This window comes from Podarcis raffonei, chromosome 10 (assembly GCF_027172205.1).
Source record: "Podarcis raffonei isolate rPodRaf1 chromosome 10, rPodRaf1.pri, whole genome shotgun sequence".
NCBI classification, from domain to species: Eukaryota; Metazoa; Chordata; class Lepidosauria; order Squamata; family Lacertidae; genus Podarcis; species Podarcis raffonei.
In genome coordinates this window covers 75,711,874-75,733,644 of record NC_070611.1, presented here as the reverse complement: position 1 = coordinate 75,733,644, position 21,771 = coordinate 75,711,874, and the positions used below count along the sequence as shown (strand labels likewise).

Below are 21,771 nucleotides of genomic sequence, written 5' to 3'. Positions count from 1 at the left end.
AATTCACGGCATGTTATACAATAAGAGAAAATTTTATGAAAATGGTGTACCAATGGTACTTAACTCCGGTAAAAATGGCTAAAATTTACAAATTAAAATCGAATACCTGTTGGAGATGTAAAAAAGAAATAGGAACAATGTTTCATATGTGGTGGGAATGCCGACCTATTAAACAATTCTGGAATGAAATCTATGAAGAACTCAAAAAGATGTTTAAAATATCTTTCAGAAAAAAACCGGAGGCATTCCTTTTAGGTTTAATTACAAATGATATCCCCGAAAATCAAAGGAAAGTATTCCTTTATGCAACAACAGCTGCCAGGATGCTTATAGCTAAAAACTGGAAAGGCAGAAAAATTCCATCAGTGAAAGATTGGCAAATTAAATTTTGTGAATACATAAATCTGGCAAGACTCACAGCTTACATAAGGGGACAATCGGACCAGAAATTATTAAAAGAATGGGGTTGTGCTAAAGAGTATATGAAAAAACATTGTTCTGGAGTTAGTATATTGGTATGTAATGAATGATGCTTTACAGGGTTAAAGGAAAAGAAAGTACCAAGGTGGAAGTAATCTAATTAGACACAACAACACAGTAAGAGTAAATTTTTTGAGGTCTTAGAACAAAGAAAGGAAGTCAATTTGTGTTTATGTACGTAATGATATGGTTTTTTTCTGTAGATGTGTGCGTCTTCGTTTTTGTTTAGTTTAGTCTTGTTTCTTGTGCTTTTTTTTATTTTTCTTTTCTTTCATTTTCTGTTTTTTTTCCTATATGTTCCGGGGATTTTTGTTTGTATAGTGTTATTTTGGATTCAATGTTTGTAATTTTTGTTATGATTCTGCATTGAAAATATAAAAAAAATAAAATAAATAAATAAATAAAAAAAGAACACTAAAATACATTAACCTATTAAACATTAAAAGCTTCCCTAAACAGGGCTGCCTTCAGATGTCTTCTAAAGGTCTGGTAGTTCTTTTTCTCTTTCACATCTGGTGGGAGGGCGTTCCACAGGGCGGGCGCCACCACCGAGAAGGCCCTCTGCCTGGTTCCCAGTAACCTCACTTCTCACAGGGAGGGAACCGCCAGAAGGCCCTTGGAGCTGGACCTCAGTGTCCGAGCAGAATGATGGGGGTGGAGACGCTCCTTCAGGGATACTGGACCGAGGCCGTTTAGGGCTTTAAAGGTTGACACCAACACTTTGAATTGTGCTTGGAAACGTACTGGGAGCCAATGTAGGTCTTTCAGGACCGGTGTTATGTGGTCTCGGCAGCCGCTCCCAGTCACCAGTCTAGATGCCGCATTCTGCATTAGTTGTAGTTTCCGGGTCACCTTCAAAGGTAGCCCCACATAGAGCACATTGCAGTAATCCAAGCGAGAGATAACTAGAGCATGTACCACTCTGGCGAGAGAGTCTGCGGGCAGGGAGGGTCTCATCCTGCGTACGAGGTGGAGCTGGTAAACAGCTGCCCTGGACACAGACTTGACCTGCGCCTCCATGGACCGCTGTGAGTCCAAAATGACTCCCAGACTGCACACCTGGTCCGTTAGGGGCACAGTTACCCCCTCAGGAGTGGCTCCCCTTCTCTTGGAAGCTGAGCTCTTCCCATCTTGCCTCTTGAGGTCAGTCCGAGTGGACTGGCTGTTCTTTCTGCCCAGGACCCTGCATAAGAAGAGCTTGGTTTCAGAAATCAGAAACCAGGAAGAACAGAGTTTCAGTAAAGAATGGAGGAAATGTATAACTTACCTTGGAAACCACTGTAAACAGTTGAGCACTTTAGCAGGATTTGAATAACACTCGTAATGTAACAAGAACTAGGAATGCATGGGATGTTTAAAAAATTGAAGTGACTTAATATATGCAGCAGAAAAAGACTAGTGACGGAACCCACGGAGGGGTGGGGGGAAGTCCAGAGATTTGGTTGAATGTTTGTTTATCTTTTTGCTATTCATGATTTTGGATGCAATTTTTAATTTGTAAAACCATTTATATACACACACACACACACACACACACACACACACAGTGGACACTTGGGTTGCGAACGTGATCCGTGCGGGATGCACATTCGCAACCCGCAGCGTTCGCAACCCGCAGTGGTGCGTGTGTGCACGCACGGGTTGCGATTCGGCACTTCTGCACATGCGCAAAGCGTGGTTTAGCGCTTCTGCGCATGTGCGACCTGTGAAACCTGGAAGTAACCCGTTCTGGTACTTCCGGGTTTCGGAACATCCGTAACCTGAAAAAATGTAACCTGAAGTGTCTGTAATCTGAGGTATGACTGTGTGTGTGTGTGTGTGTGTGTGTGCATATAAACATAAGATGAGCCCGCTGGATCAGGCCAATGGCCCAACTAGTCCAGTGTCCTGTTCATGCAACCAGATGTCTGAGCGCAAGAGCTCTCTCCCCTCCTGTGGTTTCCAGAATCATTGCTACCTCCAGCCTTGGAGGCAGAACATAACCACCAATGCCTGGTAGCCAAGTTAGTGGCCATCCCTGCCTCCTGTGGCAGGGAGTTCCATAGTTTAGCTCTGCTTTGCACAAAGAAGGACTTCCTTTTCTCTCTCCTTGGATGGGTCCTTGGATGTCTGCGACTTCTAGTGTGAGGAGAGAGGGAGAAAAGCTTTTCTGTATCCTCTTTTCCATGCTGTACATAACTTTATAAATGTCTATTGTGTTTTATATACAGTGGTCCCTTGGTTCTCAAACTTTAATCCGTTCCGGAAGTCCATTCCAAAACCAAAGCGTTCCAAAACCAAGGCACGCTTTCCCATAGAAAGTAATGCAAAACGAATTAATCCATTCCAGACTTTTAAAAACAACCCCTAAAACAGCAATTTAACATGAATTTTACTATCTAACGAGACCATTGATTCATAAAATGAAAGCAATAATCAATGTACAGTCATACCTCGGGTTACATATGCTTCAGGTTACATACGCTTCAGGTTACAGACTCCGTTAACCCAGAAATATTACCTCAGGTTAAGAACTTTGCTTCAGGATGAGAACAGAAATTGCACAGCGGCAGCAGGAGGCCCCATTAGCTAAAGTGGTGCTTCAGGTTAGGAACAGTTTCAGGTTAAGAACGGACCTCCGGAACGAATTAAGTACTTAACCCGAGGTAACACTGTGCTGTACAATAAAATAAATAGGATGGTATTGTAAATGATAAAAATTAAAATTAATTTTTTTTCTTACCTGCACTGATGATAGTCAATGTTTCCGCAGTCACACAATCAATCAATCAATCAGTAGCTGAACTGGGCTCCACACAGCCACAAAAACAAATTAACCGAAAAAGCCTCAAAAAACAAAAACGCAAAATAAATAGCAAAAACAAAAGCGCCAAACTTAATCTGAGATGCAGAGGAGGAGAGCCCTTTCCCAGCTCTTCTCCCTTGAGAGCCTTTAAACGGGTCCAAACTCAGGACCTTTCGTGTGGCATGCGCAGGCTGGTTGGTAGACCTGGTGGAGAACCTGATTTATGCATGTGTGAATGCTGCTCTCCCTCTGACTGACCCACTCGCTCTTCCCCTTGCAGGCTGTGCTGTCCCAGGCCCTTGGGGTGCAGGGGATGGTGAAGAAGGAGCGGCGCCTCTACCTGGTGGGCCAGACGCGTGTCCATGTGGATCGCGTGGAAGGGCTGGGCGACTTCATGGAACTGGAGGTGAGGGTAGCTGGGGGTGCGTAGCACCTTTGGGGATCTTCCCAACGCACTTCCCAGGTGCTAGGTCAGCCGGCGGACGTGAAATTTGACCCTGGAGGGAGGCATTGCTCAGACAAGAGGCTTGGGAGTTGAGACCAAAGGCAGGATTTGGCCTGGAGAAGGAGCAAAGCAGAATAAAGGCCCAGTGGGATCGGTTGCACCAGGGGAGAGGAATCTGGTCAAGGTAGCAGATCCGAGGGGAGGTGGAAGAAATCTACGCAGGTCAGGGGGACTAAACAGAAGTGCAGGCAGAGTTCTTCCAGCTTCTTTTGGCAAGGGATGCGAGGAAACCAGAAGCCAAGAAACCAAATCAAACCGTCTTGCTAAATTGGGTTCTAGTTATGGAGTTGGGCAGAGAGTCCTCTATATTATCTATACAGGTGAGGGGGCAGCATAGGGGTGCTTTTGTTTAATCGCTGCAGCTCCCTGCCAAGACCTGATGAGGCCCCATCCAGAACCACCCTACCAGGACTGCAGCAGACTCTGCTTTGAAGATGGAGGCTGGGAGCTGGGGGCACTGTTATGCAGTGGTTTCGCTCCTTCCTCCTGGGCCATGTTCAGAAAGTGGTGTTGGGGGATGAGTGTTCAGACCCTGGGGTCTCACTTGTGGGGTGCCTCAGAGTTCTGTCCTCTCCCCCATGCTTTTCAACATCTACATACAGCCCCTGGGAGAGATCATCACGGGGTTTTGGGCTGGGTGTTCATCAGCAGGCGGATGATACCCAGCTCTACCTCTCTTTCAAATCAGAACCAGTGAGGGCGGTGAAGGTCCTGTGTGAATGTCTGGAGGCGGTTGGAGGATGGATGGCGGCTAACAGATTGAGGTTAAATCCTGACAAGACAGAAGTACTGTTTTGGGGGGACAGGAGGCGGGCAGGTGTGGAGGATTCCCTGGTCCTGAATGGGGTAACTGTGCCCCCGAAGGACCAGGTGCGCAGCCTGGGAGTCATTATGGACTCCCAGGTGTCCATGGAGGCGCAAGTCAGGTCTGTGTCCAGGGCAGCTGTCTGCCAGCTCCATCTGGTAAGCAGGCTGAGACCCTACCTGTCCGCAGACAGCTCTACATGGGGCTACCTTTGAAGGTGATCCAGAAACTGCAACTAATCCAGAATACAGCAGCTAGACTGGTGACTGGGAGCGGCCGCTGAGACCACATAACACTGGTCTTGAAAGACCTACATTGGCTCCCAGTACGTTTCCAAGCACAATTCAAAGTGTTGGTGCTGACCTTTAAAGCCCTAAACGGCCTTGGTCCAGTATATCTGAAGGAGCGTCTCCTCCCCCATCGTTCTGCCCGGACGCTGAGGTCCAGCTCCGAGGGCCTTCTGGCGGTTCCCTCGCTGCGAGAAGCCAAGTTATAGGGAACCAGGCAGAGGGCCTTCTCGGTAGTGGCGCCCGCCCTGTGGAACGCCCTCCCATCGGATGTCAAAGAGAAAAACAACTACCAGACTTTTAGAAGACATCTGAAGGCAGCCCTGTTTAGGGAAGCTTTTAATGTTTGATGTATTACAGTATTTTAATATTTTTCTAGAAGCTGCCCAGAGTGGCTGGGGAAGCCCAGCCAGATGGGCGTGGTATAAATAATGTATTATTATTATTATTATTATTATTGACATGCACACTTAGAATTGGCTTCAGTCTAGGTTTTCCACCTCACTGGTAGACCAGCCCACTCAACTTGCCCAAGGGGATCTCCCCCTAGTGCAGGAAACACAGAAGACGTCCCAACAACACGTTACGTGGAATCCCGGCCACCAACTTGGATGGCTTTCAAAGAGGGTTAGAGAAACTCATGGAGGGGGAGAGGGATAGCGATGACCACAAGCCAGGATAGCTAGACTTTGCCTCCATGGTTGGAGGCAGTAAATGCTTCTGAATCCCAGTTGCTTGAAACCTCAGGAGGGGAGAGCTGCTCTTGTGCTCAAACTGTGCTTGTGGGTTTGCCTTTGGGGTATCTGGTTGGCCACCGTGAGAGCAGGATGGTGGACTGGAAGGGCCCTTGGCCTGGCCCTGCAGCCTCTTCTTAGGTTCTGTTCCATCCCCGTAGGTGGTTCTTCAGGAACAACAGAGCCCCCAGGATGGCGAAGAGGTGGCCCGGCAGCTGATGAAGGAGCTGGGCGTTTGCCAGGAGGACCTTCTGGCAGGGGCCTACCTGGACCTGCTGCTGGCGGGAGGAGAGCCTCGCCCCTGACGCTGGACCTTCCTGGCCCATTGGAAGGTCCTCTTTCGGGATTGTGTCTCCTTGTCTGCTAGATAAACAAATCAAAACACAACAAGGGCTGGGAGTTGAGCTGGGCTCAGCAGAGAAGGTGGCTTCTTTTCACATCTGCGGTTCATCTCACCTCCGTGGTCCAGACTTGGTCTTAAATAAAGTCAAAAATCTATTTCCCCCCCTTCAAAGATCTTTACTGAAACTTAACATATATACACAATAACCAAAATTCCCAATGATTCCCTCACATAAAATATAATATCTAAATTACAACAGCTGCATAATTATACACTTAATTTTAAAACCCACCTCCCACCCTCTGCTTCCCTCCACAGCAATTCGACTTCTTTATATTTCTTTCTACCTTTTTCCTTGCATTCTATATTTTTGTTAAATTCTGATTTTTCCTTCTTTCTTTATTGGTTTTGTTATTGCTTATATTTTTCATTCTAAGCCTATTAGCATAGCATTTTTAGAACAATATTTTGACACATAATCTTTGAAATACTTCCACTCCATTCTTAACTTTTGATTTGATTGATATCTTATAATAATCTTTTATAATCTTTGCAGATATTTTGGCTAAAAGATTAAAAAAGGTGTTAGCAGAAGAAATTCATAAAGACCAAGCGGGCTTTCTCCCGGGCAGACATTTGTCTGATAATACGAGGAATATAATTAATATTCTAGAAAAACTACAAGTGAACATCAATACTAAAGCAGTCTTGATATTTGTGGACGCAGAGAAAGCCTTTGACAACATTTCTTGGAGTTTTATGAAGAAGAATCTACAGGGGATGGGGGTAGGACAAGGTTTTGAAAATGGTATAGGTGCAATTTATTCAGAACAAAAGGCAAAATTAATTGTGAACAATGTGATGATAGAAGAGTTTAAGATTGAAAAAGGGACACGACAAGGTTGCCCAATTTCTCCATTGCTTTTTATATCGGTCCTCGAGGTTTTGTTAAACATGATTAGAAAGGATCAAGAGGTTAAAGGTATACAAGTGGGTGCTAAACAGTACAAACTGAAAGCGTTTGCTGATAATTTAGTATTGACTCTACAGGAGCCAGAACCCAGTACTAAAAGGGTATTAGAATTGATTCAAGAATTTGGACAGGTTGCAGGTTTCAAGTTGAATAAGATGAAAACCAAGGTTTTAGAGAAAAATTTAACTGTGAATGAGAGAGAGAAGTTTCAGGAGGAGACAGGGATAACATTGGTCAAAAAAGTAAAATACTTAGGGGTTAACATGACTGCTAAAAATGTGAACTTATTTAAGGATAATTATGAAAAATGTTGGATTGAAGTGAAAAAGGATTTAGAAGTATGGACAAATTTGAAGTTATCGTTGCTAGGCCGAATTGCTGTGATAAAAATGAATGTATTGCCAAGAATGCAGTTTCTGTTTCAAACATTGCAAATTTTGGACAAAATGGACTGTTTCAAGAAGTGGCAGAGAGATATCTCCAGATTTGTCTGGCAGGGCAAGAAGCCTCGAATAAAATTTAAGATATTAACCGATGCTAAAGAAAGAGGTGGATTTGCCCTGCCAGACCTTAAACTTTATTATGAATCAGCCGCTTCTTGTTGGCTGAGAGAATGGCTGCTTCTTGAAAATACTGAAGTGTTGGATTTAGAAGGTTTTAATAATGTATTTGGTTGGCATGCATACTTCTGGTACGATAAGGTAAAAGTACATAAAGCGTTTAAAAATCATATTGTTAGAAAAGCATTGTTTAATGTTTGGATAAGATACAAGGATATATTAGAAAAGAAAACCCCAAGGTGGTTGTCATCAATGGAAGCGAAGGCACAGAAAAAACTCAATATGGAGGCCAAATGGCCGAAATATTGGGAAATCCTGGAACAAGATGAAGACAGAATAAAATTGCAGAGCTTTGAAAAATTGAAAAATAAAGTGCGAGATTGGCTCCATTATTACCAAATAATGGAGGCATACAAATTGGACAAAAAAGTTGGTTTCCAGGTGGAAAAATCAAAATTGGAAACAGAATTGTTAGATCCAAAAATCAAGAATTTGTCAAGAATGTATAACTTGCTGTTGAAATGGAACACACAGGATGAAACAGTGAAATCAGCTATGATTAAATGGGCACAAGATGTTGGACATAACATAATGATGGCTGACTAGGAACAGTTATGGACCACAGGTATGAAATTCACGGTATGCAATGCCCTAAGAGAAAATTTAATGAAAATGATCTACAGGTGGTACATGACACCAGTCAAGCTTGAAAAAATTTACCCGATAATAAATGTTGGAAATGTAATGAGACTGAAGGTACATTCTTTCACCTTTGGTGGACGTGCCCAAGGATTAAGACATTCTGGGAGATGATTTGTAACGAAATGAAAAAGGTATTTAAATATACCTTCCTGAAGAAACCAGAGGCCTCTCTCCTGGGCATGGTCGGCCAATTGGTGCTAAAGAAGGACAGAACTTTTTTTATGTATGCAACAACAGCAGCAAGAATACTCATCGCGAAGTACTGGAAGACACAAGATTTACCCACCCGGGAAGAATGGCAGATGAAGTTGATGGACTATATGGAACTGGCGGAAATGACTGGCAAAATCCGAGACCAGGGAGAAGAGTCGGTGGAAGAAGACTGGAAGAAGTTTAAAGATTATCTACAGAAACATTGTAAAATTAATGAATGCTAGAAGAATGTTGGAATGAAGTGATATGGCTTTAGTAGAAATGTTATAAGGAATTAAGTATAAATAGATTAATAGAGTATTAAAGGAAAAATAAGGTTAAAATGTGTTAAGATAATCATAGGATAGAAAACAGGGGAAGATGGAAAGGAATTGCTGAAATAATTAATAGATGTGGAATACAAAAAGGGAGGTGTGAGGAGGTCGTGGAAATATGTGAAAGAAAGAAAGATAAGATATTGAAAAAAATTTCTTTTTTTCTTTTTTTCTTTGATGTGTTTTTAAACTGTTTTTGTTTTGTCTTGTTAGTTTAATGTTTTAGTGTTTCTTTGTATTGTAATGTATTGTTTTTTTCTGTGCTTTTTCTTTTTTGTTTAAACTGTTGTAAAAGTAATAAACATTATTAGAAAAAAAAAGATTTGATTGATATCTTATAATTGAAGTTAATTTTGCCAATTCGATATACTCACTTAATTTACAGAAATCTACTCCAGCTTCAAATGGACTGAAAAGCCCAGAGCTCAAAACTGTGTTGCCTTTTGTGGCCAGAATGTCCTTTGGATTTAGCCTCCCTGCCCCACCCCAAATATACTAGCAGCCCAGGCGATTCTCTTGGGCGGCAGCAGCAGTGCTGGGGCATGAAAAGTGGCTTCACACAATCCTAGAGTTCTCTGTGTCATTTCAAGGGTACCCAGAGTGCACCACCCAGGCCCCAGCAAAATGCCTCTGCTGAAACATATATCACAATAAACCTGTTTATCACGAAGGCGCTGCAAGGGTCTTTGTTGTTTTATCTGCAAATGTGCCCCTCTGCAACCGCACTGACCCCTCTGGATCCTGGGTGCTCTGTCTCACAGCCAGCATGTGCAACTGGTTGCCAGGCTCCGTGTGGTTTCGTTTCCATGACCCTGTGGCTGGCTTAATGTGCAGAGCGGTGGCCGCATAAGACAGGCGTAGGCAACCTAAGGCCCAGGGGCCGGATGCAGCCCAATCGCCTTCTCAATCTGGGCCGTGGACGGTCCAGGAATCAGTGTGTTTTTACATGAGTAATAATAATAATAAATTTTATTTATACCCCACCCTCCCCAGCCAGAGCCAGGCTCAGGGCAGCTAACACCAGTAAAATTACAATAAAAACATAAGGGGAGGGGACCCAATTTGAAATACAGGTTAAAATGCAATTTAAAATGCAGCCCTTTTTAAATTAGCCCATAGATCAAACCATAAGGGGAGGGAAACATAAGGGTCAGACTGAGTCCAAACCAAAGGCCAGGCGGAACAGCTCTGTCTTGCAGGCCCTGCGGAAAGATGTCAAGTCCCGCAGGGCCCTGGTCTCTTGTGACAGAGCGTTCCACCAAGTCGGGGCCAGTACTGAAAAGGCCCTGGCACTAGTTGAGACCAATCTAACCACCTTGCAACTTGGGACCTCCAAAGTGTTGTCATTTGGGGACCTTAAGGTCCTCCGCGGGGCATACCGGGAGAGGCGGTCCCGTAGGTACGTAATAGAATGTGTCCTTTTAATTAAAATGCATCTCTGGGTTATTTGTGGGGCATAGGAATTTGTTCATATTTTTTTTCAAAATATAGTCCGGCCCACCACATGGTCTGAGGGGTGGTGGACCGGCCCACGGCTGCAAAAGGTTGCTGACCCCTGGCATAAGATGTCAACACAGGTGATGAGCAGTTGTGGTCTGCGAGCTCCTCCAGCTGTGCGCTAAGCTGTTCCAGGAAAGGAAGGAAGCTACAGATGATAAAACATACCCTCTACCTCATTGCACCTCCAGCACTTATCTGATTCAGACTTAAAACATTTTAGCAAGTCAGCATCTATAAATCATTTTCAGGTAGTTGTCCTTCAATGAATAATGTGCAGTGAACTTGAGATTGCTCTTCCTGGCTGTCAGGGAACTGCCATCGGAACGAGAGGAGGAGGAGGGGCTCCACGACGATGCTGGAGAGGGGCCAAGTAGGGAGAGAGGCAGGTCTCCTGTTGGGGAAGAAATTCAGCGCGACACCAGGGATGGAGGGGGGCCAATGGGGGAAGTGGAGAGCAGGCTCAGAGACTCTTCACTGGACACCAGCGGAGAGAGCACAGGTCCTCCGCTACCCACGCCCACCCTGCGCAGAAGGCTTCCGCGCAGGGAGGCTAGGAGGAGACTGGGCGTCAAACAACTTTTATGTTGGAAAAGGTTGAAGAAACGCCCACTGTCGGATTCTGCCAGCGACTGAGCAGCCACGAAGTGAGGGGCTGTCCAGCCAGGAAAGGTTTAACCAGGCCACCTACCCAGGAGTGGCGGCAACTTACGCACGAGCAACCCCATAACCATTAGACTGGCGTTTGTAAATTCAAGCAGGGGGAAAATCTGAGCCTGCTCCTCACACAAGTGCTGAACTCACAGGTCTGCTTGGTTGCTTACCTTCATGTTTCTCCCACTGGAGCAGAGATGTGCTTGCCAGCTGGGCCTCCTCCCTTCCCACCTGTACAGGTGACTTTCCTAACCACCAGGCTGCTGTTGTTTTCTCCTAGCAGCAAAGCGATGCAAAAAAAAAGGGGGGGTGGTTTCAGTGAAGCCAAACTGCGTCAGGTGGAAGTGCAGCCAGTCATTGTGTGTAGTGCATTGATAAAAATCACAGAATTGCAGAGTTGAAAGGGACCCCGAGCGTCAGTCTAGTCTATGGGTAGGCAAACTAAGGCCCAGGGGCTGGATCTGGCCCAATCGCCTTCTCAATCTGGCCGCGGCCAGTCTGGGCATCAGTGTGTTTTTACATGAGTAGAATGTGTGCTTTTATTTGAATTGCATCCCTGGGTTATTTGTGGGGCATAGGAATTCATTCATTCCCCCCCAAAATATAGCCTGGCCCCCCACAAGGTCTGAGGGACCTTCCACCAATCTCAGCAGATCCCAGTGTGCCACCAGCAGAGAACCACAGGAGGGGCTCTTTGGAATGAGACTGCCAGAACAGATTGTCCCAGGTGGTTCAAGATGGTGAGCCAATGTATAGGGAGAGGAACAGTGAGCGGAAACAGGTCAGCCTTACCTGGGGAAAACTTCAAATATAGTAATTAAATTCCAAATATAGTTGGAAACATGATCCTGGGCTTAGATGGAGCTTTGCCTGAAGCAGCAAAGGGGTCCTTGTGTCATTGGATCCAAGTACCTTCCCCAAGGCAGGGTCTTCTTCTTGGTGGGCCCATTTGACCAGATGGGGCACTCATTACCCATTTGAGGCATGGCCCAGGAGTGCAGAAATCCCTGCAAAGCAAGGCCATCCAGCAAAGCGGCCAAAAGCATACAAGGAAGGGCAAGAGAAGCCAGAAAGCAAACCGTTACACTGATGCTGAGCGAACGACTGGGACATGTTCAAGGTATTGATGCTAAAGCACAAATCCGTGCTCAGGTGACCCGAAATACCTCCTGCCGCTGCACAGACCAGTGAAGTTCACATGGGGAAATTCTCGTGGCACCACCACCTTATCAGGGTGGTGACCTGAAAACAGACGTTCTCTGTTTTTGCCCCTGCACTGGGGAGTGACCTCCTTCCCTCTGCCAGAACCAGGCACAGATGTTTTAATGTATTTTTAATCTCCTGGTGGAAGCCGCCCAGAGTGGCTGGGGAAACCCAGCCAGATGGACGGGGTATAAGTAATAAATTATTATTATTATTATTATTATTATTATTATTATTATTATTATTATTATGTTATTATTATTATTATTATTACTACTACTACTACTACTACTACAGAACTTCAGGGGGTGTGGGTGGCGCTGTGGGTTAAACCACAGAGCCTAGGACTTGCCGATCAGAAGGTCGGCAATTCGAATCCCCGTGACGGGGTGAGCCCCCATTGCTCGGTCCCTGCTCCTGCCAACCTAGCAGTTTGGAAGCACGTCAAAGTGCAAGTAGATAAATAGGTACCGCTCCGGCGGGAAGGTAAACAGCGTTCCCATGCGCTGCTCTGGTTCGCCAGAAGCGGCTTAGTCATGCTGGCCACATGACCCGGAAGCTGAACGCCGTCTCCCTCAGCCAGTAAAGCGAGATGAGCGCCGCAACCCCAGAGTCGGCCACGACTGGACCGAATGGTCAGGGGTCCCTTTACCTTTACCTTACTACCGAACTTCAAGTGAAGCCGGTCAGGGTTGCCATGTTCAAAACAGTGAAATTCCAGGAAGATTTATTGGCAAAGGTTTTTTTGTTTTTTGTTTTGCCAATGTTGAGATTTTTTTTGGCAAAATCGCAAAAAATAAATAAATGAAGTTTTTGAGCTATTATTAAGGAATATCGCCAAAAACAACACTGCCGACATTTTGCGCAATTTTCGCCCAGATGCTGCTTCTGACCGGGGGGGAAATCTGGATGTATGGCAACCCTAGTCGTGCCATCGCTTCTCAGCCTCTATTTGTGTTAGCCTTGTAACAGCGAGGCAGATGCTTCTGTGTCTATTGTCTGTGTAGCTGTACACCACCCGACCTGGTGCCTTCCAGCTGTTGTGGACTCCCATCTGCCCTGACCACAGGCAACCCCCCTCCATTTACATGGGGGTTATGGTCGAAGGCACCACACGTGTCAGTAAAAGTATGCATATTTGAAACACCAGTGGAAAAGCCTGCAAACACCCCATTCCAATCCCTGCCCCCCCACACACCCTACATATTTTTGTGGTGTTTTGGGGTGACTTCTGGGTTTGGAACGATGTGCATATGCACAGTCGCACACATACTGAATGCACGTAAATGGAGTGGGGGGGGGCGTTGCCTGTACTACGGAATTCATTTGCACCAGAGGCCGTGAGGGCCACCGGGGGGGTGACTTTAAAAGAAGTTTATATAAATTCATGGAGGAGGAGAGGGCTAAAAATGGCTGCTAGCAGTGATGTCTGCCCTGCGCCTTCACAGCAACGCTTCTGAATCCCAGTTGCTGGAAACCGCAGGACAAGGAGGGGCTCCTGTGCTCAAATCCTGCATCTGGTTGGCCACTGGGAGATGCTGAACTATGTTGTAAACAAAATCAATCTGCCCTTTTTCCCTTATGGGGTATCCAAGAGCCCATATAGAGTCCTTACATAGGTTCCCTATTAGTAGGAGAAAATAACAGAGGCCAACCAGAGAATACTGAGAAGCAAAGCAGCTAGTAAGCCTGATCTTTATTGATCTGTTGCAACAGGGTCCTCACTCACCACACGCAGGAGGGAGGAGGAACCCAGAACAATGGTGCGCAAGGCCTTCTATAGACATTTTAAATTCCCTGCCCTGGAGCTCAAGACCACCCCCCACAAACATCATACTTATATCACAGAAAAGGTGGTCTACAGCAGAAATCTGAGTGTGTTTATCTCGTCTGACCTGTTACCTGTTAATGCTCACTTGATTGGATACCCTGGGGAGCCTGGCCAGTGTTTTGTAGTGATAAATATTTAGTACAGTGGTGCCCCGCAAGACGAAAAACTCGCTAGACGAAAGGGTTTTCCGTTTTTCAAGCTGCTTCGCAAGACGAATTTCCCTATGGGCTTGCTTCGCAAGACGAAAAAAATTCTGGGTTTGAATTTCTGTGTGGTGGGTGGCTGGGGGAACAGTTGGGGAGGGGTTTGCAAGAATCTGGAAGCTTGTGTGTTTTTTTCTGCATTTTTATGATTTTCTGTGACCATTGGGCCACTCTGGTGTTTTTTTTTAAAAAAAATCTGGATTTAAATTTCTGTGTGGTGGGTGGCTGGGGGAACAGTTGGGAGGGGTTTGCAAGAATCTGGAAGCTTGTGTGGTTTTTTTCTGCATTTTTATGATTTTCTGTGACCATTGGGCCACTCTGCTGTTGTTAAAAAAAATTCTGGATTTGAATTTCTGTGTGCTGGATGGCTGGGGGAACAGTTGAGGAGGGATTTGCAAGAATCTGGAAGCTTGTGTGGTTTTTTTCTGCATTTTTATGATTTTCTGTGACCATTGGGCCACTGCTGTTTTTTTAAAAAAATTCTGGATTTGAATTTCTGTGTGCTGGGTGACTGGGGGAACAGTTGGGGAGGGGTTTGCAACAGTTGGGGAGGGGCTGGGGGAACAGTTGGGGAGGGGTTTGCAACAGTTGGGGAGGGGCTGGAGGAGCTTTTCAGGCGATGCTTCGAGGTGACTGATTGCACCACCATCACCCTGCGGGAATTCTGGAAGGACCACTTCGACATTGTCACCTGCTTGAAGATGATCACCACGGCCTGGAACGGGATCAGCCAGAGAAATTTGAATTGCGCTTGGCGCAGCCTGTGGCCGGACTGTGTGGCACCAAGTGACTCTGATGCACCAGAGTCAACAGTGGTGCAGGACATTGTTGCCTTGGGGAGGACCATGGGCCTGGAGGTCACAGAGGAGGACATCAGCGAGCTGGTGGAGGAGCACGACCACGAGCTGACCACCCAGGAGCTGGTCGAACTGCAGGCAGAGGCTACGCAGGAGCAGGCCTCGCTGGAAGAGGAGGAAGTAACTGAGGAACGGCTGTCCTCCAAAGAACTGAGGGACATTTGCCAGAAGTGGAAGGAGGTGCAGGCTTTTGCACAGCGGCACCACCCTGACAAGCACATGGCACATGACCTTGCGAACACTTTTGATACGAGGGTCATGTCGCCTTTCAGGGAGGTGCTGAAAAGGCGGATGAAGCAGCAGACCATGGACAGGTTCTTCAGCAAGAAGCAAAGAGTGGAAGAGGAACCTTCTTCGAGTTGTCCCCCAGAGTCTTAGAAAATGTACTGTACACTTTGTTGATTTTTAAAGGTTTTTCTGTCATGTTTAGAAACTTAATTTATTGTTCCTTCAATTTTTGAAATGCTCTTTACAGTATGTGTGACTTTAAAGAGCACTTAATAAACTCTTGTTGTACCAAATTTGGCTTTGTTTGGACTTTTTTTGACCATAGGAACGCATTAATTGATTTTCAATGCATTCCTATGGGAAACTGTGATTCGCTAGACGAAAAATTCGCTAGACGAAAAAACTCGCGGAACGAATTAATTTTGTCTTGCGAGGCACCACTGTACCTGAGCCAGGTCACAGGCTCACCCTCTTCAAACACAGACAGACATACCCTTAAGACAGGATTTGTGAAGGAAAAGACAATGGGGAGGCTTTTCCATTTTCCTTTGACCCTGCAGAGAAAACATTTGGTCAGTTTGAGAATCAAAAATGGTTTCAGGTTGGTCTTCCTGTGCTGATCTATGTACGTGCTTGGTTGGTACATTTATGAACATTTATTATATATCTAAGACGAGATGGTTGGATAGCGTTCTTGAAGCTACCAACATGAGTTTGACCAAACTGTGGGAGGCAGTGGAAGACAGGAGTGCCTGGCGTGCTCTGGTCCGTGGGGTCACGAAGAGTCAGACATGACTAAATAACAACAAGAAGACTTTAAAATTCTTACCACAACTAGCTGGGCCCCCTTTTCCCTGACCCTGCAGGCTCTCTCCTCATATCCTTATGGAGGACTGGTGTACACATTCCTTACACTGAAGTAATACTATTATGAGAGGAAGTGTGTGCTTCTGTGACTACTGCCAGGTGTCTTTAGAGCATCAGGTGCTGCTGTGAAGAGACAGGGTGCTGTGTGGGCAGACTCCTCATCCCATTCCAGTCTTTCATCCAAACTGACAGCTCTGATGACCCTATCATTTGAGCGGTGATGAGATCAGTGTTGGCAGCTGAGGAGGCTGGTCGGCATAAGGTGCAGGTGGGCCATTGCATGTGTCCGTCACGCCACCAAGAGCAGCCTATCCGCTGCCTCAAGGGAGCAGCTGGTGCCCTTCGCTGGATGTAAGGCCTGCCCGCCTTGCAGCCACCAAACACCACCTTAGCAACCCGGAGACGTGGCCTGAGGCTCCTGGGAGCCCCGCAAAGACGACTGAGCCCGAAGCCATAAAGCATGTCTCTCATCCAAACAGCCACCCAGTGGCTCTTGCCATGAGGAGGCCAGTCCCTTCAGCAGCCGGGCTGGCCCAGATTCCTCCAAGAGTTGCTTGGTCCTAAAATACCCCACCCCCATGTAGAAAACCACGGGGCGTGAAGCTGGTTTGCAGATACATCCCTATCCGTCGGCTGCATCACTATGGCAATGCGCCCGCCTCCCCCGGCCTCCGGGGAGGAGTCACGGGGCAGCTGGGACGCCCACATTGCTACCTCTCTCCAGGAGAAGCTGGCAAACTAGGGGAAACCAATTAGTGCCCAGCCCTGGCGGTGGGGGTACGACACCCCCCTTTTTTCAGCTCCTTCCCCTCGCTGGGGAGAATGGAGACCCTCGCTGCGTACATAGAGGCATAGGAGACCCAGGCCTGTCGGAGGTTGCCCTTTCGCCCACGGTGGCGCGCCGTCCTTCCCACTTCAGCACCGGGCAGGCGGACAGCTCCCTACGGCCGTTGTTTCAGCACCAGAGCCAGCGGACAGCTCCCCATCCTCTTGCCAGGCTCCGCGCGGAGCGGTTGGCGGCGGAGAAGCGGGGAGGTTGCTAAGTGGGGTGCCCAACTCCCAAAAAGCGGGGGGCGAGAGGAGAAGTTCCGTGCACTGGCTCATCCAAAGCCTTCCTTCCTTTGTCTTGTGGGGAGGCGGGGATCGGAGGCTCAGGGCGCGAGTCCTTCTCTCCTCCCCCCCCCGCCCCTCGTGCGCCGCCTTTGCTATAGCGGCGCCGCATCTGCATGGGGGGGGGCGCTGTTGAGCCTCGCCCCTCCTCCCCCGGCGTCGTCGAGCCGGAGAGCGCCGGGCTGGTGGGTATTGGCTCAGGCCGCCTCCCTCCGCTCCTCTCCGCAGCCAGCGGCCCCCCCACCTCCGCCCCCCGGCCGCTGTTTACTCGGGCCTTGCCGGACGGAGCGCGCGTGATGGCTGCAGTGGCGAGCGGCTCCGGGCATCAGCATCAGCAGCCTCCGCAGTGACAGCCCCCGCCCGCCTGCCCGCTCCAGCGCAGCCCGGCCCTCGCCGCCGCCCCGCCCGGCCCCCGCCAGCCTCGCCCTGCCGTGCGCCCCGCCAGCCCCAGCCCCAGCCCGGCTCGGCTGCGCCGCGGAGAAGATGGCGGATCGGGCGGAGATGTTCTCGCTGTCCACCTTCCATTCGCTCTCCCCGCCGGGCTGCAGGTAAGCCGACGCGCTTCGCTTGGCGCAGCCCCGCCCGCCCGGGCTCCGGGGTGCCCGGGGGTGGGGGAATGGGGGCGGGCGGGCAGGCGCGGAATCCCCCGCTCGGCATCAAACCCCACCCCGGATTGATGAGGTTGGGGGCTGGAAGGTTGCCTTAATCTAGAGCTGGGAGCTCACCCTGCAAAGAGTGGGGGTGGGGGTGTCGTCAGGTTGGCCTCCCCACATTTGCCCCCGAGGCCTTCTAGGACGTAGAGACAGGCTCTCGACCTCAGGAAGACAGAGTGGACAGGGGGAAATATACCCCCAAAGTCTGGCTGTTCTCTGCTCTCGCCCCCCTCGGAAGAGCATCTGCTGGGCTCTGCCTCGTCCCGGAGGCCTGGGCCGGCCCCATACCTCCTACCACCAGACTCTGGGCCTGCTTCGGGTCCCAGGCAAAGCCCCCCCCACGGCCTACCCTTACAAAGGGCTGGCCGCATCCCTTCCGTGCTGAGAACCCCTCCCATTGGATCCATCCCTTGCTGTTTTCGGGGGCTGGGGGGGGTCCCTTGGGGAATTCCCAATTCAGAGACTGCTGCAACGCTGGAAGCCGCCACCCCCTCTGCCCCGCCCCAACGTGCCCTTGGGATCAAAACCGTGCAGAGCTTTGCAAGCTCCCCCACATATTTTCTGCCTCCCTCTCCTCCCCCTCCCATCCATCCAATCCTTTAATGTGTTTGTTGCCAAACCCAGCAGATTTCGCTTGATTAATCTCCTTGCCCCGCTGCTTTGCAAGCAAAGTGGATCCCTTGGCAAAGCCCCAGCCATCCCTCGAACCTCCCCCCCCCTTTCTCTCACGCTCCAGGCTTTTATCTCCTTCTTCCCTTCCTGTCCCCACTTGGATCCCATTTGCAGAGATGGGACTCCTTCAAATGGATCTGGGAGGCAGTGGGAACAGGTGCTTCCTGGCTTGGCCTCCTGCCCTCCCAAAGCACTGGTGCGGAAGAGGACGGGGCCTGGCCAGGCCAAAGAGTAGCTGTGCCCACTGCCCAGGGCTCTAATAAGGCAAGAACCACACCTGGTTCCACAGGCAGGTGGCGGCAGGTGGCTGATGTGAGGCCCCACACCTGGGGAGTTGCATCAGGGAACGAGGTCCCTAACTGTGTGCAGGGCACCATCGTGGCCTAAAAAGCATTGGTGATGTTCAGAGTACCTGGGAGGCGCCAGGTACTCTCTCCCCACCCCCATCTCTTGAGTCCAGGAAGCCAGATCAACCTTGATGCAGCGATGCCACAGGGGATCCTGCTGCCTCCCCCCAGGGGCGGGGAGATCCAGCACGTTCCTCTTGTAACCCCTGGTAACTGCTGCAGAGCTGGTATAGTGATGTGTCGCGGTTGCTGCTGCTGCTGCTGCTTTTAGATCCTACCTCTCCATCATCAGTGCTTGGAGAGGCGTCACCCGGGAGACGGGGAAGCAAATCTTGGGCTTCCTGAATAAGGGAGAGGAAGTTAGGAGTTGGTGTCTGTTCTGTGGGGCTCTCTAGAGCTGGAGAGATGGAGCTTCCGGGCGTGAGGGTCCTGGGGAAAAACCAAGGGATGCTTTTCCTTGCCTCAACCTCCAAGGTTGTGTCGGGTGAGGACTGTGCTGGACTCCAGCAACCATCGCAGGTCAGGTCAAGGGGAAGAGATTATGTCCAGGGGTCCCTGGCGGTTGTCACATGGGCCCACAGGGAGCATTTGGGGATGGTGGGGTGGCCAAAAGGTATGGACTACGTTGAGGAGAGAGATGACTGGCTGCCCATGGCTCTCATCAGCTGTTTCTCTGAAGGAGGAGGTGGCAAGAGGGTCTCTCATGATGTCTGCTGTTCTCATACTCAAATGTGAAAGGAGCACCATATCCCTCTCTAGGTAAAGCAGGCTCTGCGATGACCTTCCTTTTAACGGCAGTTACATTTCGAGACTTTTTCACTTATTGTGGGAAAGGATGCACCTACCAAAGGAATGGACGTTTGTGGATGTGCTGGGGAGCGACTGTGGAACTCCCTGCCTCTTGAGCCACCAACTGGGGTGGCTTTAAAAAAGGATCAAACAAATTTGTGGAGGATAAAGCTATTTATTGTTGGCTCCCAGCCACAATAGCTCTGCTCTGCCTCCACGGTCAAAGGTAGCGATGCTTCTGAATCCCAGTTGATGGAAACCACAGGGAGGGGAGAGTGTTCTGGTGCTCGAATCCTGCTTGTTGGTTTCCCACAGGCATTTGGTTGGCCAATGTGAGGGCAGGATGCTGGACTCGGTTGGCCTCCTTTGGCCTGATCCGGCAGGTTCTTACTTAATTTCTCCAACACCTCCAGGAGCTTACATAGCAGAATAGACTGCCCCTTCCCCATATGAGGGCTAAGAGAGCAGCAGCCTTCCTTAACCTGGTGCCCTCCAGATGTTTTGTCCTTCAACTCCCATCAACCCCAGTCCCCATGGCCAGCTTATATAAAGTTCAGCTCCGGCAATGAAGTCCACCAAAAGCCTAGCTAGATAACCAATGGGCATCTTAAGGTGAAAGGAGAAGGCAGAGTGGAGGACGTTCCAAGGGTTGAGCCTGGCGACTGAGGAAGCTCTCCTTTATGCTGCCACATGGCTGCTGCTGCTGTTGTTGTTTAGTCATTCAGTCGTGTCCAACTCTTCGTGACCCCATGGACCAGAGAACGCCAGGCACCTCTGTCCTCCACTGCCTCCCGCAGTTTGGTCAAACTCATGCTGGTCTCTTCGAGAACACTGTCCAACCATCTCGTCCTCTGTCATCCCCTTCTCCTTGTGCCCTCCATCTTTCCCAGCTGAGGGTCTTTTCCAGGGAGTCTTCTCTTCTCCTGAGGTGGCCAAAGTCTTGGAGCCTCAGAGTCAGGATCTGTCCTTCCAGTGAGCACTCAGGGCTGATTTCCTTCAGAATGGAGAGGTTGGATCTTCTTGCAGTCCATGGGACTCTCAAGAGTCTCCTCCAGCACCAGAATTCAAAAATTATGGTAGACCTTGGCTATTGTTGTACAGAACAACTAAGAGAGTCTCCCTTGCAGATCCTGAGAAATGGACAGATAATAATAATAATAATAATAATAATAATAATAATAATAATAATAATAAATAATAATAATAATAAATAATAATAAATTTTATTTATACCCCACCCTCCCTGGCCAGAGCCAGGCTCAGGGCAGCCAACATCAATAAAATTTCAGTAAAAACATAATAAGGGGAAAAAAGAAAAAGAAAAAAAAGCAATTTAAAATACAGGACAGGTTAAAATGCAATTTAAAATGCAGCCTCATTTTAAAAGTCAAAACCATAAGAGGAGGGAAACGTTAGGGTCAGACTGAGTCCAAACCAAAGGCCAGGTGGAACAGCTCTGTCTTGCAGGCCCTGCGGAAAGATGTCAAGTCCCGCAGGGCCCTAGTCTCTTGTGGCAGAGCATTCCACCAAGTTGGGGCCAGTACTGAAAAGGCCCTGGCCCTTGTTGAGACCAATGAAACCACCTTGCGACTTGGACCTCCAAAGTGTTGTTATTTGTGGACCTTAAGATCCTCTGCAGGGCATACCAGGAGAGGTAGTCCCGTAGGTACGAGGGTCCTAGACCGCATAGAGCCTTAAAGGTCAAAACCAGCACCTTGAACCTGGCCCTGTACTCCACTGGGAGCCAGTGCAGTTGGTAAAGCACTGGGTGAATGTGATCTTGCCCAGATCTGCCCAGGAGAAGCCATTCTGTCAGGTAACCAGGCTTCAGGCAGTGTCGGGCTTTGTAAGCCAGTATTGTTACACACCACCCAAATCTCCTGGGGGTGAGAGATTCCAGGAGTTCCAGAAGCAGTTACCCAGGTTCTCTTTCCTTGGAAAGAAGGTCAACAGAGATTGTGTGGTTTTATCTACACATATATACAGCCTGAGGCTAAGGAAGAGGGGTTCACAGCATTAACACCCCAACAGATCTTACTTCTCCATTAGTCATGGCTTTGGGCCCAGCACAGAGCAAGCAGGTCTCTGTGTATCCATCTTCCAACCTCTCCACAGCTCTGCTCAGACTCACTCCTCTAGCTATTGCTGGGTGAGGGCAG

General features: G+C 48.5%; 1 protein-coding gene across 1 annotated transcript in view; it reads left to right on the top strand.

The window, feature by feature from the left end:
- Window positions 1–16,773: 16,773 nt before the first annotated feature.
- MAPK8IP2 (mitogen-activated protein kinase 8 interacting protein 2) overlaps window positions 16,774–21,771 on the top strand; it is a 48,557-nt gene continuing 43,559 nt past the window's right edge. Inside the window, exon 1 of the mRNA XM_053406561.1 lies at window positions 16,774–17,699. Within this exon, the coding sequence (XP_053262536.1) occupies window positions 17,635–17,699 (65 nt within the window). The 5' untranslated portion in view covers window positions 16,774–17,634. The remainder of the gene's footprint in view (window positions 17,700–21,771) is intronic.